This window comes from Trichomonas vaginalis, chromosome III, assembly GCF_026262505.1.
Source record: "Trichomonas vaginalis G3 chromosome III, whole genome shotgun sequence".
In the NCBI taxonomy this organism is placed as follows: Eukaryota; Parabasalia; order Trichomonadida; family Trichomonadidae; genus Trichomonas; species Trichomonas vaginalis.
In genome coordinates, this window is record NC_067205.1 from 7,852,349 (window position 1) to 7,878,072 (window position 25,724).

The 25,724-nt window shown below is 31.0% G+C and overlaps 7 protein-coding genes and 1 pseudogene across 8 annotated transcripts, besides 3 other annotated features; 6 read left to right on the top strand and 2 right to left on the bottom strand.

The window, feature by feature from the left end:
- Nucleotides 1–3,270: part of a mobile genetic element that runs on past the window's edge.
- TVAGG3_0661340 lies at nt 232–1,805 on the top strand (annotated as a pseudogene). Its single transcript has one exon. A coding segment is annotated over exon 1 (1,574 nt).
- TVAGG3_0661350 (uncharacterized protein) lies at nt 1,836–2,276 on the top strand (the record flags this gene model as incomplete). The annotated part of the gene is made up of 1 exon (XM_001319548.1): nt 1,836–2,276. The coding sequence occupies one exon, from the start codon at nt 1,836–1,838 to the stop codon at nt 2,274–2,276; it is 441 nt and encodes a 146-aa protein (XP_001319583.1).
- On the top strand, nt 2,325–2,564 carry TVAGG3_0661360 (uncharacterized protein; the record flags this gene model as incomplete). Its single annotated transcript, XM_001319549.1, has 1 exon — nt 2,325–2,564. One exon carries the CDS (start codon nt 2,325–2,327, stop codon nt 2,562–2,564), a length of 240 nt encoding a protein of 79 aa, XP_001319584.1.
- A 4,128-nt stretch (nt 3,271–7,398) lies between the features above and the next one.
- On the top strand, nt 7,399–8,062 carry TVAGG3_0661370 (GTP binding; the record flags this gene model as incomplete). The annotated part of the gene is made up of 1 exon (XM_001319550.2): nt 7,403–7,948. One exon carries the CDS (start codon nt 7,403–7,405, stop codon nt 7,946–7,948), a length of 546 nt encoding a protein of 181 aa, XP_001319585.1.
- Nucleotides 8,063–8,235: 173 nt separating this feature from the next.
- Nucleotides 8,236–9,576, top strand: TVAGG3_0661380 (uncharacterized protein; the record flags this gene model as incomplete). The annotated part of the gene is made up of 1 exon (XM_001319551.1): nt 8,236–9,576. The coding sequence occupies one exon, from the start codon at nt 8,236–8,238 to the stop codon at nt 9,574–9,576; it is 1,341 nt and encodes a 446-aa protein (XP_001319586.1).
- Nucleotides 9,577–13,878: 4,302 nt separating this feature from the next.
- TVAGG3_0661390 (protein kinase protein) lies at nt 13,879–18,192 on the bottom strand (the record flags this gene model as incomplete). Its single annotated transcript, XM_001319552.1, has 1 exon — nt 15,711–18,122. One exon carries the CDS (start codon nt 18,120–18,122, stop codon nt 15,711–15,713), a length of 2,412 nt encoding a protein of 803 aa, XP_001319587.1.
- A 1,897-nt stretch (nt 18,193–20,089) lies between these two features.
- On the top strand, nt 20,090–21,352 carry TVAGG3_0661400 (galactose-binding domain-like family; the record flags this gene model as incomplete). The annotated part of the gene is made up of 1 exon (XM_001319553.2): nt 20,684–21,258. A coding segment is annotated over one exon (575 nt), but the record flags the coding sequence as incomplete, so codon positions are not given.
- A 482-nt stretch (nt 21,353–21,834) lies between these two features.
- Nucleotides 21,835–24,380, bottom strand: TVAGG3_0661410 (bifunctional inhibitor/lipid-transfer protein/seed storage 2s albumin superfamily protein family; the record flags this gene model as incomplete). The annotated part of the gene is made up of 1 exon (XM_001319554.1): nt 21,891–24,380. The coding sequence occupies one exon, from the start codon at nt 24,378–24,380 to the stop codon at nt 21,891–21,893; it is 2,490 nt and encodes an 829-aa protein (XP_001319589.1).
- Nucleotides 24,381–24,852: 472 nt separating this feature from the next.
- Nucleotides 24,853–24,889: a mobile genetic element.
- A 608-nt stretch (nt 24,890–25,497) lies between these two features.
- Nucleotides 25,498–25,724: part of a mobile genetic element that runs on past the window's edge.

Here is a 25,724-nt window from a genome sequence, read left to right on the forward strand (position 1 = left end):
GAAAAGAAGCCAGATGTACTTTCAATAACGAACCAAGAGCTTATTGCAAAGTTCGTGAATTTCATTGAAAAACAAACCGAGTCAAAGAATCCTGACCCGCCAGTGAAAGAAGTTGAGACAAAAGAGAATGTACAGTTCATTGAAAATGTCAAGAAACAACTTCCACCACGAATGCCAAGAAGAAGAGTGAGAATAATGAAGTAAATAGATATTTTTATCTGAAGTAAATACATGCAGAACGAACAGTTAAACGAATTTACTCCAGCAGAGCATATTCATCAGATTCGCTCATATTTCGATATCATAGACAATGCAGTTCAAATTGGTGACACTAATAGAAAATATTCTGACGCAAAGATTCCATCACAACCTGGAACTGCTAAAGATAACACATGGGTAACATTCAATCTCTCACCTCCTGGTGAAAATATGTTGGACCTTTACAATACATTCATTACGTATAAAATGGAAGGTCAATTTATTGTAGATAAAGAAATTGGTTCAGGTTCCAATAAAACAAACCCACCAGGATTTTGGATTGGTTTCGATGACGCTTTCTATGCAGTTGCTGGATATCAAATCCTTGCAAATGGTCGTATCGTATATTCTCAAGACAACGCAAGAGAAGAAGCATATATAACTTCAAACTCACAAACTACCGAACAAATAAAGAAAGTAGATGTTTTCTCAAAGACTCGACATGAAGATGTATGGAGTCATTCGGGAACATGCAGAACAGGACAAATTGTTAGTGGTCCAATTACAGCAGGAAAATCATTTGATTTTAAGCTTCGTTTAAGAATTCCTGTTAGAAGATTCCTTCCATTAGAAGCTATTCGATTTATTCCAGCTTTTGCAGGAAACATTCAGCTTAAAGTAAAGTTCAGTAGCGACGCCTTACAATGCACATCTATATCTGTAAATGATATCATTGCTTTCAATCCAACTCTTAAAGTTGCATTTGCTTCAGATTCAAATCCACCGACAAATAAATTTGTTCCATGGAATGAACCATTCACTATGATAACGAAGGCAGTAGAAGCTAGTGGAACAGTTACTATTACAACTGTAACCCAGCAACTATTTCGAACAAAGATGGATTTTAATGAATGTTTCATTCATCCAAAGTCATTCTCTTTAGACCCTAACATTTATACAGAACTTGTAGAACATTATACAAACGAGGCTTTATGTTTTCCTGTTAAAGTTATGGATTGGATTCCTATGGACGGTTCATTCTCAAAGAATACAGATAGTTCAAGTGCAACATTTACAGCAGCTTATACGCCTATTAATGTTAAAAGTATTTGGGCACTATTTAGAAAGAAAGACAACTATTATGTTAATTTTGAGAACCCTAAGTTTAAATATCTTCAGCTTTCCATGGGAGCTTATGGAAATATGCCTGCAGAACCTGAAAAATCATATGGACCTGTATTTTATGAAATGGTTGCGAACGCTTGCAATACAAACAATGATATGATAGGATTTAATGAAGATGTTATGAGGTCATTGGTGGATGATGGTAGTGTGGAACATAAATGGGATAGCTATGACAACACACATTTCTTATGTGGTTTTCCAACAGAAGTGGACTTTTGCTTCCAGCAAGGTCAAACATCTACTGCTCCAATAACATACAAATTGTCTGTTAAAGGACCTATTGAACTAGCAACTGAAAACGTACCAAAGCCACTTATTGGATTTATGAGGGATTGTTGCTTTGTAATCAAGTAAGACAGTCAGGCATACCAATAATAAGACTTGACGACTATAACTTAGCAACTGACGACAGTGAGGAATAAAGGATGAACGTTTATTTTTAAAGCTTATAAATGAGTTCTTCATCAAGCTCTCGTGAACCTTCACCATCTATGAAACAAACTTTACCAAATGATTATGGAGCACCTATTGAATATTTCTTACGAGCTGCACAATGGCAAAGAGCAGTCTCACCAAGGTTAGGTGTTCCACCAGCTCCTGTCAAAAATAGCATTTGGTCAAGTCCTTATATAAAATATGGTCTCCCACTAGGTTTGCTAGCTACAGCAGGAGCAGTAATGATGTTGAAAAGAAATAAAGCAAATGTTGTAAATAATACTGAAGTAGCTGAAGTTAAACAAACTCCGACACCTTCACAAACAACACCTTCAATGACTCCTGAACCTATGGAAGTACAAACTCCTGTTCAAAAGTCAATTCCTAAACCGACTCCAACATTTAAACCAGAACCTACTCCTCAAATAAATCGTAAAACTCCTGCGTTTCCTTACTGAAAAAATAACGTTATTTTTATTTAATATTAAAATTTTTATTTGATTGAAATGACAAATAAAGTCACTGAAGCAATGAAACAAAAGTTTTTGGTAGAATACATTAAATCAGGAACTATTCCAGAAGGTTTTTACATTCATACTATGAAGGATGGTAGAGTTCAGTTTAGAAAGATAAAGCAACCATTAGATAGAGAAGGTATATTAAGGAAGATTAAACTTCATGAGGACAACATTGCTGAACTTAAGAAGAAGTTAGAAGAGTTGGAGAAAGTCAATGATGAAAAATGAAGAAACCAAGGAAGAGAGTTATAAAGCAATGAATTCAACAGGGTGAAAAAAACAGGTGAAAAAAGAGGTGAGATCTCACCACTTCACCTAAATTTATTTTTGTGCTATGTTTTCATACGTGTGAGGGTGGTGATATCATTAATTTTTAAGTTTATTTTTTATTTTATTTTTATATAAATGACGAAAACTATTGAGATAACAAACTACAACGGTCATGAGTTCAAGAATTTGTTCTTCGTTCCTCGTGAAAATACATTCTATCAGATACGAGGGAGAAAGGGTAAAGTTAGTTTGAGCGTTTATGACAACAAACATAATGGGAGATATATAAAAGCAATAGATACAAACGGTAAGCGTGTTTCATTAGCTTTGTCAAAACTTACTAACATTTATTTTGACAGTGACTTTGACTCTGACGATTGGAGTGACAGCAGCGATACTGAAGAATATGAACTATTGTGTGAAGCACAGCAATGGGAAGCGCTGCAATACTTTTGTAAATGAGAACATTAGTGGGAACGTTAGTGAGAACGTTTATTTTTCATTAGTGAAGTCGTTAGCGAAAATGTTAGTGAAGTCGTTAGTGAAGTCATTAGTGAAGTCATTAGTGAAGTCATTTATGTGTCAGATGGTTTTGTAAATATTTAAGGTTATGTTGGGTAAGGTGGAACGCAGTGTCGCCGTACCCAAGTTAACCATACTAACTATTTTTGCTTAACTTCAAGTGATTCTTTTATTTCTGATTGGATTGAGTTTTTATTTTCAACCTGTTCATTAGTTGCTAAATCTAATATGAGTCAATAACACCAAAAGCTGCCCCAATAAGAGAAGTTTTAAATAAAGGAGAAAAAGTTTATCAAAGACTACAACCGATACTAAGATAAAAATAATTTTAAGCCGCTAAGTGGCGAGATGATCCATAGGATCTCATATTTATTTTTCCACTATCTACCTCCTATTTTATTAAGTATTCCTTCAGCTATTCCACCAACTACGTTACCTGCTTGTGCTCCCATCGCCGGATTACCTGCTTTAGTACCTAATACTCCACCTATGATAGTTCCTGCCGTTTTCGCTACTGGTGCCAAAAAGTTTGCAACGGGTTTAATAATCTTTTTATAAACCCAACCCCCAGCTTTCTTAATTCCATCCCATAATTTTTTAAAGAATCCTGCCGCCATTTCTGATTTAATATTAATTAAAAAATATATTTCATCACTTATATTCTAATTTTTATTTAATGATAAATGAAACCGATTTTAAAAATAAATGAAACAGAGGAGGAAGAAATAAATGAAAGTAAAAATGTTCAACAAAAAATAAACGTTGTTAAACCAATTACTGAAATAAAATTTTTTCATCTGTTGAAGAATTTAATGACTATTATGCTAATAATAAAAAATTATTTGAAGAATTGACAACGTGTAAATTGAAAAAATGTTTAAAGTTGATGGATTCAAAATTTCAAAAATAAAAGGAGTGGTTAGTTTGAAATCTATTCCTCAATCAAGAATCACCTCATTAATGAAAATAGATGATTTAACAAAAAGAATAGAAGAGATTGAAGAAAGAATGAATCAAATAATTGATTTCATAAATTCAAATAATCATTAGTTTCTTAAAGTTCTATGTTGAACTCATCAAATTCTTCTTCATCATTACCATTACCTTTAGCGAGTTTATTTACTCTTTCAACTTTATCTTTTGATAGTCTTTCGTTTAATTTTTTCTGAAGTTTTTCGTTACCAAGTTCTAAAATTTTACATGGATGATATTTAAACCCGTTAAATTCTTTTTCCTCAGTTTTAATCATTAATCTACAAAGAACTTTAGTGAGGTGGTTTTGTTGTTTAAACCATTTATCCTTAATATTTGTTATAAATTCAATATTCGGAATTAATTCCCAAATTTTTGAATTTTCGATTAATTTACCATCAAATGCAAAAGCAATATGTTTAATATTAAACTTACCTTTATAAAATAAACTTTGTATGCAATCATCAAAATAAACGTCTACTTGTTTAACCTGGGTGAGAATTGGTGAAAGTTTATCCATTAATTGATTCACAGTCACGAATTTAGAGCTGTTCATTTCATACAAAATAAAAAAATAAAATAATAAACATAACTAAGTTTTAATTTTTCGTAAGAAGTTTATTTTTTAAAATTTTTTTTTATTTTTTATTTCATTATGGTAGTGAATCTTTTATTCATGAAAATAATTATTTCTAATTTCTTTTACTCTCTCGTATATACTAGATTTAAAGAATTCAGAACATTTCCCATAATCTCCTAAATGTTTTCTTATCCCTAACGTGTGCCAGTTATTATATGAAACTGAATAAACTTTATCTTTATCTTTACACCTTTCATCACTTCCAATATATTTATATCTCAGTTTTGATTTAGCATTTTCATATTCATTAGCGTTTAATAATTCACAGTCTTCCTTTTTAAATTGATGTTTAAGATATTCAGGATTTAATACTCTACGTTTATATGCTCCTAACTTAGTTCTAAAGGTTTTTCTACAAAATTTAGGAATTCCATCCTCTTTAATGTCATCAATGATTTCCATTTCATTATTTTCAATTTCTTCTTCTCGTTTATGAGGTCTTTGATTATGACTCCATTAATTCCATGAAATTAAATATTCTTTATCATTATATTTATACCTCATTAGCTTATTTTGGCTTTCATATTCATTTAATAATTCACAATCTTCATTTTTAAATTGAAGTTTAACCCATTCAGGATTTAAACAATGTTTAATTAATCGCGGAATATCTGACATCATCTATATATAGCTTCTTTTATAAAAGATAAAAAAAATAAATTACTCTTGATTGCAGAAGATTGTCTCATTCTGGGAGACATTGTCACTGCATGTCCCCCAGAATGATATCAAGTTCCCCATTCATAACTTGAATGCGGAACTTTGACCGACAAGAGTGTATTGTGCACTCCTGTCGGTTACAGTGTCTCATTCCGGGAGACATTGCCTCTGAATGTCTCCCAGAATGAGACAATCTTCTGCAATCAGAAGAAGATTGTTGAACAATCCGCCATTCCAGGAGGCATGAGCTTGTTATCTCTCCTGAAATGGCACATATTTGATAATTCATGGAGCAGAACTTTGCACGCAATCAGACAAAAGATTGCGACAGAGTAACTGGGAAGACAGCAACTTGAAGCGAAGTTTTGTTTTCGAGTCTTTGGTTAAGAAATCTTAACAAAAAAACAAAGAAAAAAATCAGATAAAGTTGTCAATAACTTCATCAGTTAATGCTCACCTATGGGAGGTGTTTTGCGGGAGCTGGGGGTATCTTGGTGAGTACTCAGGAGGCCAAGAAGGGCACCCCAACCGACATTATCCTGATGAATTCAGTTGTCAACCATTCTGAAAACCGCCGAAACCGTCGTGTGTAGAGAAATTGTTTAAATTTATTTTTTTCAGATTTAAATAAAAATAAGAAATGTTTACTATTATGGATTTTGAAATTTTTTTAAATTAAGAGTAGGAGATGAGACAAATTTAAATTTTTAAGAAATATTTGGAAGGGCGTAAGATACGCCAACTTAAATATATTATTAAATATGAGAAAATCGCTCAACAAAAAAACAATTCTTTCAAAAAGTTTGACATTGATCTTTCTAATACATATTTTTGGAAGGGCGTAAGATACGCCAACTTAAATATGTTATTAAATATGAGAAAATCGCTCAACAAAAAAACAATTCTTTCAAAAAGTTTGACATTGATCTTTCTAATACATATCCTATGGAAGGAGTTTACATTCTCAAAATAAAAACCAGTTCAAAATCTTATTACTCCTTGAATTAAAATCATTTAATTTCAAATCCATTCCAAATCCTTAAATCTGTATTAAAATCATTTTGCCAACAACCAACACAATACAAATTACATTTCCATATATCTTCTTGTCCATTTTAATTTTTTATCTCATTTTATTTAATTTTATTTAAAGCATATAGACATCGAGATCCTTTACACATAGTTATATAAAAGTCAAATACATAATAAATTCTTAATTCTAGAGATATCTCAAAATCTCAATTTTTTAATTTAAAATACCTTTCATTTTTCACAGTACTCTCACAACAAACAAGCCATTTACTAATTAACACATATAAGAAAAATATCAAATTACAAAACAACTTTCAATATCATTCGCATCGAATTCTATTTTTTCATAATTATCAACTACATGTTATTATATAATATATGTCGGCGCATATTCCACTCTATACAAGTGTCAGACACACTCACACAAAGCTGTGAGATTCATACCTCTATCAGTAGGACTTCTCAAATCAAGAACACATATGTTTCACTATCGCACATCTGTGTAGGATCTAATTAACCCTTTGGACTGGTACTTCAAAATTTGATAATTTGATAATTTCATGTGATATCATCATTTGCCTTTAAAACAACTGTGTGTTAAACTAGACACGTTTCTCTATCATAATGCAAAATATCAAAGTTTGGGAGATTCCCAAAGTGTCTGAAACTGATCATAAGGGTGAAAAACCGTTTTCCAGAAGTTGGGAACGTAGGGTATTTTAAAATTAATGTTAATTTTTTAATGATTTATAAATAAATATATTTTAATGCATCGTCTATATATAGATGTAACAAAAAAAGTCACTAAACCCGTCATATCCTCCTACTAATTAACCAACATGAAATTCATTTTTAAATTTTAAATCCATAAATAAATCAAATAAGACTTTCTATCTATACTATTATTAATGTGATGGAGGAGATAAGGAAAAAAGTGCCGCCGTTTGGTTTTTTCACTTTTTTTTTCAAGATGGGACTTCTCTTCTCTGAAACATTTAAGAAATGGTTCGGCAACCGTGAAACCCGTGTTCTCATGCTCGGTCTCGATGCTGCCGGCAAGACAACAGTTCTTTACAAGCTTAAGCTTGGCGAACACGTCACAACAATCCCAACAATCGGTTTCAATGTCGAAACAATCGAATACAAGGGATTCAACATGAACGTTTGGGATGTTGGTGGCCAGGATCGTATCCGTGCTCTCTGGCGCCACTATTTCCACAATACACAAGGTCTCATCTTCGTCGTCGACTCTAACGATGTTGGCCGTATTGATGAGGCTCGCGACGAACTCCACAAGCTTCTCGAAGAAGATGAACTTCGTGACGCTATCCTTCTCGTATATGCTAACAAGCAGGATCTTCCAAACGCTGTTAAGCCACAAGAACTCGGAAACAGACTCCGCCTTAATACTATTACAAACCGCCCATGGCAGGTTCAGGGCTGCTGCGCCACAACAGGTGATGGCCTCTATGAAGGTCTCGACTGGCTCGGCGATCAGATTAACCAGCACTTCTAAATAGCATATCATAGGTAATTTACCTTACATATTTTTAAAACAAGTAATTCCAAATTTTTTCCTGATATAATAATTTCATTTTGAAAATTGGAACAAAATTAGTGAGTAAATGCCTTTGAGAATACATTTTCATAATATTTTGTGATCTCTCTCTTTATCAATAATCAAAAATGAATTTGATCAAAAATATTTTGAAATATTCTAGAAATAGTTCATTTTCTTTCATTCTTCAAAATATATTAGCATCATACCATTCAAATTCATAAGATATTAATTCATTTTTATAAATGTGGTGGAAGAATTTTTTGAATAACCCGCATAAGGTATCACTTCTTCCACGGGAACATTTAGAAAAATCACTGCTTTCATCAGTAAAGCAACTGGAGAAGATGAATATCAATTATTACAACGCAAAAGAAAAGATTAAAAAATTATGTTACGATTATTGCAAATTTGTATCAGATAACGAGCTAAAGTTTTACGATAAAGATGTTACTGAGTTTGTTGGCGAATCTAACAAGCAAAATTTTATTCAATTTTTCGAATTAAGTAGCAAGAATGATAATCTTGACGAAGGCATTGCTCTTGCAGAACGTATACGAAATAGCATCAATTTTACTCCAAAAGATAAACAAATCTATCTAAATAAAGAAAAACGAATTCAACAATTGTCCTCTATTGCTTCCTCTATATCAGAACTTGCATTTGACACAGAAGATGAATACGAAAAACAGAATTACACACTTGCAAGTGAAATTTTACTTCGCGAAACCAAATCTCTAAAAGAAAGAATACTTCGAATGAAACAAAATTCACAACGAAAACAATTTCTAATCCACATCGAATCCAGCTACTTAACACTTGAATCCATTCGCTTGGCCACTGAAATTCACAACTTACAAGACGAAACAAAATCTCTACATATTGAAAACAACTTTACTAAACAGAATTTTCTACTTCGATCTCACATTGAATCATTTGGTGATACATCATCAGAAGTTCAGATAAAAGAACAAGAGAATGCAGCCCTTAAATCACGAATACAAGAGATCCAATCAGAGATAAGTTCCATTCTTGATTCATCAAAAACAGAAACAGATGAAAACATTGATTCGGTCATTTCTCGCGAAACACATGAAGTTCGACAACAATTAACAACACTTGAGCTAGAAGAGAACGACTTGATTCAGCGTCAACGACTTCTTAAAAGCTTACTTCGTTCTACAGAAGAAGACAAACAGTCATATGAAGAAAGACAGAAATCAGTTGAAGTAGACATCAAACATCTTTCTGATACAATAAATAACATGAAACAAGATATTGATTTAAACAATTCTTATGAAGAAGAAATTGATTTTAGCCAATTTCGTAATTTCCCAAGTGAAGAACGAATCTTAGAATTGAAAACATCTATTTCTGAGCGAGAACAACAGCTTGAAACATTATCAGAACGAAAAGAAACATATGAAGAAGAGATTTCAAGTCTTTCCAATAGAATTCACATTTTAAAGGACCTTTTTAACAGTACAAATAAACAAAATATTGTAATCAATGACAATGAATCTAAGACTGAACAAAACGAATCTTCAGAATCCTCTAGTTCTACACATTCATACGAAGATATTTGATTTTTTTTCGTTCAAATAAAATATTATGTTTGTTATAATATAATTCTAAATTTATGATACAGATTGTGAGCTTTACAAAATTTGCAAGACAAATTTTGCTCTGCTCACAATCTGTATCATGAATTTCATATTATGAGCCACATTGAAAACCGTTTCACTCCATTCAATTTTTCTCATTATATGCTAAATTATTTCTAATTTTTAAAGTTTTACGAACGCTCTTCTAAATTTATTTCTTCTTCAGCTAATGCCCCATAAAAGTATAATAAGAGGCCAAAGATTTTTCATCATCGTCTATATTTGAAACCTCTAATACGTATGATGTTGATTGGATCTGAAACAGGATGCTTTTCTTTTGTTTGGCATTGGTCTATCGAAAGATGTTTTAGTTCGAGATTTATTTCTTTGTCGTAAGTGTTATTAAATAAAACATTTCCTGATGTTTTATCATTATTTCGAAGGAAACAATTAATAACTTCTGTTTTACCTAAATTTACATAAAAAGTATTAGATCTTCTATTATCAATAATGTTACATTCTTCAACTGTTAATAGATTACAATTACAATTGTTGATAACATAATCTTTTACAGAGTTATTAATGATGTTGCATTTATATATTTTTACTGTAGGTAAACCAATGTTGTAAATACAAACCTTACCTGTTGATGTATTATTTATTATTGAATTATAAGTGGAATTTGATTCTGATTGTCCTTCTTGAAAAATGTATCCACATGTAGAACTTGTTCTAAAATATGAAATATTTGTTTTCGTTAAGTATTGTTTTCCTTTATAAATGTGTAATGGATCTGTTCCAATTGGAGTTTCTGAAGACCTTGATATAGAACTTTAAATAAAGTAGTTTTTGCGTTCTCCATTGGATGAATAACTAGTACAATACTGTCCCGAGCCTGATGTAGAACAGTTGAATGAACAAATTCGGTTGTGAACGTTTTCTCCTTTCTTTGTACAAACTGCTCCACCATAGTCTGATGGATTTGATACATTAACAAATGTACTATCTTCAAATAGAAATTTACAATTGCCTGAAGAATAAATTGCTCGATTTTTGAGATTTTCAAAGAAACTGTCTTCAACGCAGTAGTTTTTGTTTAATGAATAAGTGCCATTTTTAACATGTTCAAATTCTCCATCAAAATATGTACTGAACTCTCGATGTAAAAATGTGAAAAAACAATTTTCAAACAAAAGTGTTTTTGACACTTTTTATCCTCTCTTTCAATGAAATTGAAAGAAATTTGGAGGAATACAATTTTGAAATTTCCCTAGTGAAGCACGAATTTTAGAATGGAAAACATCTATTTTTGAACGAGAACATCCTTCTAAATATATTTATTCTTCAGCTAATGTCCCATAAAAGTTTAATAAGAGAAAATAGTTATTAGGATCAAAATTCTCTCAATTTTCCACCTTTTTTAATCTGTTACAGAATTATTAATGATACACAAGAGTATCCACATCATTCAAATGTTCTAAAATATGAAATATTTGTTTGAGTTAAGTATTGTTTTTCCTTGATATTTGTATAGTGGTGAATATCCAATTGAGTTTCTGAAGAACTTGATAAAGAACTTTCAATAAAATAATTTTTGTATTGTCCATTGGACGATTTTAAAATACGCTGTTTATGAAATGTCTTCAAATAGAAATTTACAATTGCCTGAAGAATAAATTGCTTGTTTTTTGAGATTTTCAAAGAAACTGTCTTCGAAAAAGTAGTTTTTGTCTGATGAATATGTGCCAATTTTAACATGCTCACATTCTCCATCAAAATATGTATCGAAATCTTGATGGATAATGACATAAAAACATTTTCAACTCCGACTTTACATTTTATTACTTTGACTTATCAAAAGAATTGTCTTTAGTATATTTAAAGTTTGGCAGTGGAGTGTTGTTTGAAAATGTACATATGACATATTTCAACTTTTTAGACTTTTTGAAATCAATCTTAAGAATTTTTACAACTATTCAACTTTTTATACTTAAATGTACTTTTTCTCTATGATAGAATTGATATTTTTATGAATAAACTTTATTCTTCAACTAATGTCCCATAAAAGTTTAATGAGAGAAAATAGTTATTATCATCGTCTATGTCTGAAACCTCTAATACGAAGAATGTTGTCTGGATCTAAAAAAGGATACTTTTGTTTTGCTTGGCATAATTCTGTCCAATAATGTTTTAGTTCGAGATTTATTTCTTTGTTGTAAGTGTTATTAAATAAAACATTTCCGTATGTTTTATTATTATTTCGAAGGAAACAATTAATAACTTCTGTTTTACCAAAATATTCTATATAAAACGCAAATGTTCCTATATTATCAATAATGTTACATTCTTCAACTGTTAATAGTTTACAATAAGAATTGTAGATAACTTTATCTGTTACGGAGTTATTAATGATGTTACATTTATATATTTTTACTGTAGGAAAATTATAATTAAAAACACAATATTTTTCTGTTGATGTATTATTAATTATTGAATTATATGTTGGAATTTGATTCTGATTGTCCTGTATCAAAAACGTATCCACATTTTTCGAATGTTCTAAAATATGAAATATTTGTTTGAGTTAAGTATTGTTTTCCTTTAACAATATTTAATGGTAAATTTCCGATTGGAGATTTTGAAGACATTGAAATAGAACTTTCGATAACGTAATTTTTGTATTGTCCATTGGATGAACAACTAGAACAATACTGTCCCGTACCTATTGTAGAGCAATTGAATGAACAAATTCGTTTGTGAACGTTTTCTCCTTTCGTAGTACAAACCGCTCCACCATAGCCGTGTGGGACAGATACTCTAACAAATGTACTATCTTCAATTAGAAATTTACAATTGCCTAAAGAATAAACGGCTCGATTTTTGAGATCTTCAAAGAAACTGTTTTCGACGCAGTAGTTTTTGTCTGACGAATAAGTACCATTTTTAACATGCTCACATTCTCCATCAAAATATGTGCTGAAGTCCCAATGGATGATGGGGAAAAACCAAATTTGAAATAAAAGTATTTTTGGCACTTTTTAAAAATTAAGGTTGAACTCAAACAATTTTTTTCTTTCAATTTTGAATTGTAAACAATTTTTATAGATATTATACAAACATAATATTTTATTCATAATTGGACATGTGTTTGAAATATCGTTTAGCATAGACTTTGTAATATGAGTCTTTCATTAATATTCGGAAATATTTGTCAAATTTCATCTGTTTCATTATATCTGAAAATTCTCTGTATTTAGAAAGTGTTGTGATAGCATAAATAGTCATAGGAACACTTTCGCTGTCTGAATTAAGTGTTTCTTTAAGTTTTTGAATTTTGTCAAAAAATTCGGAGAAAAATTGAAATCCGGAAAGTGTACAAACACATTGCATACGACAAAGTTTGACGAACACTCTTCTAGATATATTTCTTCTTCAGCTAATGCACCTTAAAAGTCTAACATAAGAGTCACAAATTTATTATCTTCGTTTATATTTGATACCTCTAATATATATAATGTTGATTGGATCTGATAAAGGAAGTTTTTGATTTGTTTGAAATAGTTCTTCTGAAAGATTTTTTGCTTGGCATAATGTCGATGAAAAAATGAGCGTTTTTAAAAAACCGCCGTTTGAGAGGAAAATTGAGAGCCCCGATGTATACTTTTTGACAATGTCAAAAACTTTGAAAGGACTAAAAAATTTTAGTGTCAGAAAGTTTACAAATGTATACTTTCTGACAAACAGACTCTCAGAAAGTGCTCAAACTGCGGTTTTTAATTTCCGCACTTTTTTGGCGACCTTAATTCTGTCCAATAATGTTTTATTTCAAAATTTATTTCTTTGTCGTAAGTGTTACTAAATACAACATTTCCTCTTGTTTTATTATTATTTCGAAGGTAACAATTAATAACTTCTGTTTTATCACTTGGATGAAATACATAAAAAGTATTTTTTCCTGAGTTATCAATAATGTTACATTCTTCAACTGTTAGTGGATTACAATAATAAATGTTGATAATTATATCATATACAGAGTTGTTAATGATGTTACATTTATATATTTTTAATTGTTTATCAGGAAAATTATTGTTATTAATACAAATATTACCTAGTGATGTATTATTTATTATTGAATTATATGTGGAATTTGATTCTGATTCCCCTTTCTAAAAAAGGTATCCACAATTTGAAAATGTTCTAAAATATGAAATATTTGTTTTAGTTAAGTATAGTTTTCCTTTAGAAATTTCTAATGATACACTTCCAATTGGAGTTTCTGAAGAACTTGATATAGAACTTTAAATAAAGTAGTTTTTGCGTTCTCCATTGGATGAATAACTAGTACAATACTGTCCCGAGCCTGATGTAGAACAGTTGAATGAACAAATTCGGTTGTGAACGTTTTCTCCTTTCTTTGTACAAACTGCTCCACCATAGTCTGATGGATTTGATACATTAACAAATGTACTATCTTCAAATAGAAATTTACAATTGCCTGAAGAATAAATTGCTCGATTTTTGAGATTTTCAAAGAAACCGTCTTCGACGCAGTAGTAGCTGTTTGAATAATAAGTGCCGCTTTTAATATGTTCACATTTTCCACCAAAATATTTATTGAAGTCTTGATGGAGAATTGGCGAAAAAACTATTTTCAAACGAATAATCAATAAACTGCGAGACAAAATGTATCACTATTCAAATTTTGAATAATTTACATCACTTCTGAATGGAAGCGGAGAGATCCAAAGTTACATTGAGGATTTGATAATACATATACATTACATATAACAATACTATAACCTGATATGTTATTCTCACTCAACTTTCGCGAAAATTAAGATTCAATTTTAATTTTACCTTCAATTTATTAGCAAATACGAATATTTTTACCGAGAATATCGATGTTATATTATGTGACATTCTGCATTCGATGATAGTAACCAAAACGACGATTTTTTTTTAAATTTAATTGCAATTTTAGGGATTTTGCCACAAAACGAGAGGAATGCGAATTGTTACAAAATCGTCAACAATGAGCAGCATCCTGCTTCAAAATATCAAGTTATATCTTTGCATATTCTTAAAAATTAGAAGCTACCATCGTAACTATACATTTCAAAAGTCATCCAAGAAGAAAATCACTACGCTCATTCAGCCCCTTCAACTACGATGAAACCGAAATTTCCAATGAAAAATTGTTTTCATTTGATGAAGTCATTTTACATTTGTAGCAATGAAACGAATGTAGATGTAGTTTCATTGATAAAAAGTCTGTTTTACTTTATTTAAAAATCAGAGAATTTAAATTCGCAACAGAGAATTTTTATTTTCTGATATCTAATATCTATATCATATTACTATTTTATTTATTTAATAAAAATGATTTTTTAGACCTGGGACAAAATGTATCACTACCATGTGATATGAAATTGTGAGAATCTCATAGAATATTTTGTTTGCTTCCTCTCAATTTCAAAAGTGAAGTACACATTTTGTCCCGCAGTTTATTATTTTACAAAAATGTACGTTATTTAATCAAATTGATTATATTTATAGTAGAGGCATCTTGAGAAAGAATTTGATAAGAAAAATCAAATTTGCGAAAAGCATGGATAAACCGGTAAAGCGTACCGGAATATGAGAATTATGCATGAGATTATACCAATTTACTCAGCAAAATGCTAATAATCTTGAAGCAATATATTCGGGATTTTGAAATGGCGAAAAATGCATATATCATTGCTTGATGTCATGGTACTATCTGTGTTTTCACTGCTGATCTATTAAGCCGCAAAAATAAATATCAAATAAAAAATTATTAGCCTAATTCTATGATTTTTCTTGTATAATGATCTGAATAAGACTTCCTAGCAGATGTTCTATGATATACATTGCTTTATACTTTATACTCGGCCTTGTGGAAGGAAAAGTATGCTTAAAGTCATTAAAAAATTGAGAGCTTTTAGTAATTCGGGCAAGTAACATATTTTAGTTGTCACTGTATGAGTTAAATCTTGATTACCATCGAAAAATGACATGTTTTTATTTTTCTTTTCTAATGATTCTGTGTCTATTTGTTTATGTTTGATGAATTTGAAAACATATTTTGATTAATTTTACTCATAATTGGACATGTGTTTGAAATATCGTTTAGCATAGACTTTGTAATATGAGTCTTTCATTAATATTCGGAAATATTTGTCAAATTTCATCTGTTTCATTATATCTGAAAATTCTTTGTATTTAGAAAGTGTTGTGATAGCATAAATAGTCATAGGAACACTTTCGCTGTCTGAATTAAGTGTTTCTTTAAGTTTTGGAATGATGTCAAAAAATTCAGAGAAAAATTGAAATCCGGAAAGTGTACAAACACATTCAATACATGATAAATATTCACAACTATGAATATCAAATCTCAATAAACGTTCACAAATCTTATTGACGGTCTGACTCTTCTTTAGTTCTTCTGTGAATTCATAATCAATATTTAACTTGGATAAAATAACTGAGATGTGGATTAAGATTCGATCATCACATTCATCAATCAATCGAGATAAGAATTCACAAAATGAGTCGATCTTTTGAAGATCTGAGATCAATTGATCATGAACTAAAATACCTAAAACAAGTTTAAGTGTTCCGAATATTGTTGGATTGTCGCGATTAATCCACTTCTTGCAAAAAACAAGTTCACGAGCACCTTCTTCTAATGAAATGATATTAAGAAGACACAATGTACCTCGTTCATCAAATTTAGAACAAAACAACAAACTACGAATCAAATTTCGTAATGGTGGAAGTTCTTCAATGTGAAGAACAAAATCTAACGCAGATGAACGAAATTCGTCATCAACTAAATATAAACTTAAACTATCATAATCAATTTCTGAAAAACCTGTTTCGAATGTTTTGTGAAAGTGACTAAGACAATTCATACAAAGATCTGTACATTGAGATGATGAAAGTCCTCGATTGAAGATGTTGAAAACATCTTCTCTGTGATCATCTATGAATTCATTGTTTTGACATAGTTCAAAGATAAGAGAAATGAATTCACGACTACAATCTGTTCGGATAAAAAAATCTGAGTAATGAATGATGAAATTTTCGATGGAAGAACCAATAATAATATCTTTCATGTGTGAAAAGATGATAATTAGTTTATATGGTCGCATTTTCATAATGATTTTGAACTGTTTTTCATAATTTTCAACTAAAATAGTTGGATCTTTCTCTGAAATAAACAAAACAATATCTAATAATGAGTCAATAAAAGATTCATTGGAAAATGGAAGGATCTCGTGAATTTTCATAGAAATGAATGTTTCAAAATGAAATTGATTTTGAATAACTTGTGAAACACATGTGAATAAACAAATCATCTCTGATTTCATGGCAGGTTTTAAAATGAATTGTTTGATAACTTTGAAAAATGATCGAGATTGGACTTTCATAAGATGTTCTGATGCTTTTTTAAGTTCTGCCCTGAAAAAGAAATCTCGTGTGTTTTTAATAACTGACAAATCAACAAAATTACTGCTATTTTCATTGATTTTCTTTTTCTGTTTATTTTCTATTGATTTAGGTTTGTTTGTGTCTGTTTGTTTTCGTTTTGATGAATTTGAAAACATTTTTTGATTAATTTGATTCAGTTTTCGATCAAGAAATGTGATTTCGCCATCATCACAGCCTTCAAAAATGATTTGTCGATCTTTGAACTGTTTGTATATCTCACTGAATGTAGGACGTGAATCAGGATCATCTTCCCAGCAACGTTTTATTAATTTTTTGATAGATTTAGGACAATTATTTGGAATTTTTGGTCTTTGACCTTCTGTAACAACTTTCTCTATCTTAGAAATACTAATTGAGTCCCAAGGAGTTGTTCCTGTGCATATTTCATATAATAATGATCCATATGAGTAAACATCTGATGGAAAACTGTAATTTCCGCTTGTAAATACTTCTGGTGCCATCCATTGAGGAGCACCAACATTGCGTGTAAGAGTTTCATCGTTCTTTATTTCTCTGGAAATTCCAAAATCACAAATTTTTGGATAAAAGTATTTATCAAGAAGAATATTTGTAGATTTGAGATCTCTGTGGATAAAACCTTGGCTGTGTAGTATTGCCATCGCATGTGCAATTCCCATTGCAATGATAGTTTTTCTTGTTGCATCAAGGAAACGTGATTTGCTACTACTATGAAGATATTTAAATAGTGTACCTTGAGGCGCATATTCTTCTATTATTGTAAATGGTTCAAAATTCGAATATCCGATTAAATGAATAACAAAAGGATGATCTATTTGAATTTGCGTTGATATTTCTCGTTTAATAATCTTAATTGACTTCTTGGTTATGGTTCCTGTAAATTCTTTCAATGCTACAAGCTCATCTGAATTTTTATCTCGGGCAAGATAAACAATCGCAGAACCACCTCGGCCAATTTGTTTTACTTTCTCATAGTTATCTATATCAACCTCCAAGTCATTAAATTCGTTTTGACTTGAAGAGGTTTCATTCATTCGAAACTCAAAATCTTTTAGAATTGTTCCAAAATATGATCCATTTATTCTGCAGAACTAGGACTTTAAATACATTAATTTATTTTGACTTTTTCTTTCATAATTTATTTTCTGAAGTTTACAAACAATAGAAGAATTTCATCTTTATTGATTATTCTAAAATGATTTTAAAGAAATGAATAGCAAATATATAATATGTGCATAAATACCTTTTGTTTGTTGGAATATTTTTATAAAGATCTTGATTGATTCAGATTTGATTGGATTCATCTTTAAAACATAAAGATAACATCAATAATGCCGTGTAAACGTTAAAATTCATTAAATATAACTCAAAACTTGAATGATGACGTTCCAATTAGGAGAATTATACATTTTGTCAATTTCCGAAATAGTTTATTTCAAATTTTCAATTATTTACAATTTTTTGAAGGGTTCATTTCACTTATATTATTGAGAACCAATTTCAATTTTGAAAATGTAACGTTTTACAAAGCATGCTTATTTGATGAAATTCCATATTAAAACACAATTTTAAACAATCAATGCTTCAAAAACAATAGGAATGAAATGTTAGCAACCAAAATGATATATTGCGATTGCTCTATTTCATTATTTTCCTCTCTACTCTTATGAAAGATTTCTGGCTTTCACACTCTAACATTCTTTTTTTGTTAAAAAATTTGTTGACATTTCACATTCAAAACAAAATTGGTTCAATTTTTTTTCATATCGAACTTTTTGAAAATATCAGTATCTCAATTTCTGTCGATCAAATTTCTATAAAATTAAAAATGGTCGTGGAACATCATATTGTGGTCATATATTTTCATTTTCATTTTTTGCAAAAACTTTTCCCGCCAAAATACAAAAGTGCCATAATCTCATGGTGGACCACAGCTGGAGTCACCGCCGACTATCCACTTGCTGGGATGCTACGCAGCCTTTGATCTGGCCAATCATAGTGCTGCTCCATCCATATCAGCAAGTGATTTCGGCGAGAGATCTCCAATCGGTCTTCCATGAGGGTTACGCAAGCCAGAAGCACAATAACTATGCAGCCTAGCTGCTAGGATAGCGTAGCTAGGCTGCGTAGTTACTGTGCTTTTGTCGATATTAGTTATACGTTATTGCCCTCGTTGACTGTAGTACTACTCCCTTAACCTCCGAGGGTTAGGGGAGTAAATTTGCTCGAAATGGGCAATGTTCATTACGAAGTCTCTCATCGAATGAGAGATTTCGTAATGAACATTGCCTTAAAGTACTCTTACTACTCTTTCCTAGTTCCCAAAAGGCCTAGGATTCTGTAATTAATCGAATAGGGCAGAGTTCTTCCGAAAAAGTTCGATATGAAAAAAAATTGAACCAAAATTAGAAGCTAGTCGACTCTCACAAAGATGAATCTGAATAAGACGTATATGCATATAATATGTCATACATATAAAAAGCTTAACTTATGAATTTCAATGATTTATCACTATTATTAAATAAAATATAATTTGGATATAACAAAATTTGAGTAATTTCGGTGTTTTTCATGTATGAAATTGTGGTATTTGATTTTTATTGTCATGAATGAAAGCTTTATATGCTATTAAATGCATTAAATATTATGAAAATGCATCAATTAATTTTTTGGAAGCATAACAGTCTAGTTTTTTTGAGTCATTTCTTTTTGGGTAGTGTTAAATGTCATGGTTTCATAATTATATATGATCATTAAATTTTCATTATCGGAATCCTCTCAATTCACAACGATTATTTGGCAAAAAGTGGAGATTTCATTATATTCTATATAATATGTTTAATCAAAATTTAATAAAAAAGTTGTGCAATGTCCTTTAAGGTTCTGCCAAATAATCGTCGCAAAGTTCTTGTCCAATAATTAAGTCACAATTAAATAATGTATTTAATAATTACATATTATTGCATGTTTAATTTTATTTTTTTTTCCAAAATTTTGGTTTCCGTCTTGTCGAATAGCTTCTCCAAAATTTTATGCTTCGATTTCGATATTTTCCCATAATAATACAATAAACTCAATCAAGATAGTCTGTAGCCAAGATATTATTGCTTAATTATAAAATCGATGGAATATTTTGGAACAATTTCTTGCATTTCTTGCTTGGATGAAATATTTTGCCTAAATATGTGCCAACCAATCATGCATGAAACCGATCAGGTGTATTATAGTTTTTGTGGATCAATATCCATACAAATGAATTGCGAAATTTGCATATCAAAGGATACGGCTCCTGACATTAACAGGACAACTCCAAGGTATGATAACTTGCCTGCCGAAAGGCAAGAATTATTCGATTTGATAGGATTCTCAAATTTATTTTGAAATTCATATTCAAAAGCTTCAATTCATTCCTGTCTGATGTTATATCTTTTACTAATGTGATTTGGAAGATCAATTAGTTTTCACATCATTGATATCACTAACTTTAACTTCCAAAACAGCAATAATAAAAGCATTACAAGTAGCAAAGCAACAAATAAGTATGAAATCAAGAATAGTAGGTATGAACACACTTTTTCAAAATTTTTTATTTGCAATGATTCCTTTTCTTATTTGCGAGAATTTGCTTACAGAATCAAACTCAATCCTAAAGTCAGCTCACAAAAATAACTTAATTGAGTTTTATGCAAGTGGATCCTCTTCTCAGCGGATAAATGGAACAATTCAAAAAACTAAGCCAGAATATTCTTTTGATCAAATAGAGAAAAATTACGACTGGTGCTCAAACTGCGGTAGATCTAAATCTGATCATCCATGGCTCATTCTTGGCGTCAAAGACAGAGTTATGGAAATATCAGGCTATTATTTGAAATCAGGCTGCTGCTCAGATCGTTCAAGATGCTGCTGCTATGAAGAGGGAATGTATTGCTGCGAATGCTGCCTGTTCAGCTGGTCTTTGCAGATTTCAAACGACAATCAAACCTGGAAAACAATCCATAACATCGAAAAAGACTACGAAATGAGAAGATGCAAAGAGAAAACATACAAATTTACAGAAACTCATAAAGCTCGCTACGTTAGACTTATTCAATACGAATCTTGCTATTCGGAGCCACCATGCATCGCTCTAAACAAGATAGAATTAATTGGCAGATACGACGGATCAAGTGTTGACGAGCCAATTGAATTTATTAATGATATCGACGATGATGATGTTTCTATCATTGGACACGTATCTAAGAACCGTATGTAGTAAAATTATTGTATATTTAATTCACTATTTTTAGTATTTTTTTAATTTTTAAAATTCAATTTCATTAATTCTATCTTATTCTTTTGATTTAATGCAATAAAATACATATCACTTAACCACAAATTAAGGATCAATTAATAAACACTATTAGAAATAATGTGATTGACAATATCACAAATAGTGAGATTTACAGCGCTCAAGAAACATGAAGATATTTTTTTTTATTATGGAACATATTCACAAAAATCTAGATATATCTGTATTCAAGTTGCCTATTGCCAATTTTCGCAACAGATAAACATTTGGTCAACATTAATATTTAAATATTAGAAAAGAATTGTCTAAAGCATTTAAATCTTGCAAATGTTATGATGAAAATCTATATGGAATTTGCTTACAGATTCGAACTCAATCCTAAAGTCAGCGCATATGCACATCGAATTTATATTGATTCCATTAATGAATATATTTGATATCTCAAAAAATATGTAATATTTAATAAAATAAAAAGTTTTTACATGCCGCAATGCGTTTTCATGGTAAGTTTTTTTTAAAGAAAGATACCATATCTGTCTTGTGTTTCATCAAAATCTTGATTGAAAATATCAGATGAATCTTCATTAACTGTTGTTGACCATAGAGGATTATCAATGGTCACGGAATTGTCAGGAGCACTTGTTGTTATTACAGTTTCTGTTCTAAGCTTTGATGAAGAAGAATCAGTTGAAGACTTATCTAATTCATCATTAGATTTATTGTGCACAACAATAAAAACAATAATGCAAACAATAATCACCAAGAAAATAAATCCACCACAAATGCCAATAATTAAATAATTTCGTTTCTTTTTTGAATTTTCGTTTCCACCAATGGAATCGTGATTATCTGCATTCGATTGAGGAGAAGTTGCCGTTTCAGATGGAGTGTTTTCTGGTGTTTCTGCATTAAAACGGATTCTGGAAATCATTGGAGTTTCAAATATTGTTTGGTAAGGAGTCTCAATAAAACTTTCTGAAAGAGTTTCATATGGCGTTTCAAAAGGTGTTTCACTCGAAGTAATGAAAGGAGTGCTATATACAGTTTCAACAGGAGTCTCTGAGAATGTATAATAAGGAGTATCGAACATAGTTTCAATTGGTGTAGTAGAGAAAGTTTCAAATACTGTTTCGATAGGGGTTTCCATTGCAGTTATTGAAGGGGTAATATAAGCTGTTTCAAATGGTGTATTTGAGAAAGTTTCATATACTGTATCAACAGGCGTTTCAACTGCAGTTGAGAATGGAGTGTCAACGGCAGTTTCAAATGGTGTATTTGAGAAAGTTTCAAATATTGTATCAACAGGCGTTTCAACTGCAGTTGAGAATGGAGTGTCAACAGCAGTTTCGAATGGTGTATTTGAGAAAGTTTCAAATATTGTATCAACAGGCGTTTCAACTGCAGTTGAGAATGGAGTGTCAACAGCAGTTTCGAATGGTGTATTTGAGAAAGTTTCATATACTGTATCAACAGGCGTTTCAACTACAGTTGAGAATGGAGTGTCAACGGCAGTTTCGAATGGTGTATTTGAGAAAGTTTCAAATATTGTATCAACAGGCGTTTCAACTGCAGTTGAGAATGGAGTGTCAACGGCAGTTTCAAATGGTGTATTTGAGAAAGTTTCGAACATTGTTTGATATGGTGTTTCAATCTGAGTTTGAGATAATGTTTCATAAACTGTATCAAATGGTGTTTCAGATTCTGTATATTGTAAGGTATTATAAGGTGTTTCAATAGGAGTAATACTCTGTGTTGAAGAAAGTGTTTCGATTGGTGTTTCCATTGCTGTATAAGATGGTGTATCATATGGTGTATTTGATGCAGTCAATTCTGGAGTTACTAGAGGTGTTTCTACAGCAGTAATTGAAGGCGTTTCAAACTCAGTGAAAACAGGAGTGTCATTTGGTGTATATTCTGGAGTTAATTCAGGTGTGTTGAGAGGAGTTTCTGAATTTGTAAACTGTGGAGTCATAGCAAATGAAGCAGAAGGCGATGGAGATACTGTTCTTTCAGGTACACATTGTCCGTTCCAAATAACTTGACCTGATTTGCAAGAAGTACATTGATTGGCATATCTTCCATTGCAGGTCTTGCAGCTACTGTGGCAAACATCACATGTTCCGCTTCCAGTATCATATGTTGCAACAGGGGTTTGAGAACAAGAAGTATAGCAAAGGCCATTATAAGATTTGGTTCCAGAATTGCATTTCAAACAAGTTTTATCATTATCACAATTATAACAATTAGCAACGCATTCGTATTGAGTATAGATCCTAAAACATCCATCTCCTGTATATGAGGTGTGTCTTCCATCTGTCACTGTTGGAGTAGAATCAAACCAATTCTCATCGCCCATAGTAGTGTTATAGTAGGATGACCCACCATAACCACAAGCTTTCCAGTCAGAAGTATCAGCCCAATCACCTCCAGGGCCTCCTCTCCACCCTCCACCACCACCAGATCCTGGAGTATAGTAAGAATTTTCGCCTTCTCCGCCATTTCTAGAAGTATATCCTGAATCACTCTTAGTAATGAACGAGTTTTTGCCATCCAGGCCACCAAAATAACCAACTCCGCCTCCGAAGCCACAAATTTGATAGCTGGCGCCTCCAGAACCACCACCAGCTAGTAATATAGTAGCAGAGGTACCAGCGAGGCTTAGCTCTGTATAGCCACCACCACCACCTGAATAATCGTAGCCATTAACACCAGAGAGCTTATCTTTTCCACCGGCTCCACCACCTGGATAGCCGCCTGGACAGACAGCTCTACAAGTTGAATGTGGCATTTGTCCTACCAAGAACTGGACTGTTTTTGTACCTTTAATTCGAAGATTAGCGGATATTTTTGCACCATTTCCACCATTAACTCGTGTTTCTTTTTTCCTGCATGACATACCACCATTGGCTCCTTGAATTTCTACATAGTAGAGACCTGCTGGTAGTGTGTATTTCTGTGTCGTTGCGACACAGGCCCAAGGAATATTAATTGCAAGAAAAAACATTAAAATCATATTAAAATCATTTTTGAGAGAAGTTCTCAAAAGTACATTTTCTGCTAAAAACCACTAATGAATGCCGCTTATTATTTTATTATGATTCGAAACGAAGTAATTTGGCAATTCTGTGGTAAAACGAATTTCTCTCAATTTATTCCTTTCAATTATCTTTTATCTTTAATGATTATAGATGATATCATCATTGGCGTAAAATCATACGCAACATTTTTGATAAAAAATTTGGTCAGGATTCAAACAAAATTGGGAGAGTATTCAATTATAAAATTTTGAATAAAACAATCAAGTTTATCAAACACATAAAATAACGTGCCTTTTACGATTTCAGCAAAAGAATGTCTATCCCCGGCTTAATCGAAACCTCGAAAATTACATCGTCCAATAAAATTTATTTGGGTGACAATTATTTAAAATAATATTTATATATTACATTCAGGGGCTACAAACAAGTGCAATGATGTAATAAACAGAAATTCATCAAAAGTGGCAGCTCTCAATTTTTTGACATTTGTAAATTCTAAATTGAATGAGAAAAATGAAATAATACTAAGCATAATACAATATTCTAGATTTAATTATAATTAGGAAAAAGTTAGTTTTGAGAGTACTTTTCATAGGCATATAGAATGAAATCTTCTGAAAAATAATATCATATAAACTCATATTATTTTCTAATATATAACTATTTTATCTAAAAATCAAATTCAATGATCTTAAAAGCGAAGGATAACCCTCAAAATTTACGAATATAATGAGTGGGAATATAATGCTTATCTATCATAAAACCATATGAAATATCAATTTTTGCTTTACGCCTAATTTTTTGACGACAATTAGCAAAAAATGTTAAATGTTAACACTCAGTCCATTTGAATATGAAAAATAAAATTGACTTTGATTAAATGTTTTTATTTATCATGCAATTCTTCTTGCGACCAAAGATTTGAATAAAACTTCAAAAAATAAGATAGCTTAAAAAATAATATACGGTAGTGTTTACTAATAGATGAATAGTATATAAATTCTATTAAAATGGATTTGATCCAAAAAAATATATAAAATTTGATCATAAATAAAATCGTTTTAAATTACTTCTTCATTTAAGGGTCCACTGTAAGGCCAAATAAGGTCTATCGTCGTCCCAAAAATATTGCTCGAGATGGTGTTTTACTAAGGCCCAAAACTTAAAAAAACACAAAAAAATTAACTTTACTCTTTTGAGATCCTTATCAGATGTGCAACAATTTGATGCAGTATCGCAGTTCAAATCTGATTTTTTAATGTAGATGTACTCTAACATCCTTTAAAAAATGCAAAATGATATTAATTAAG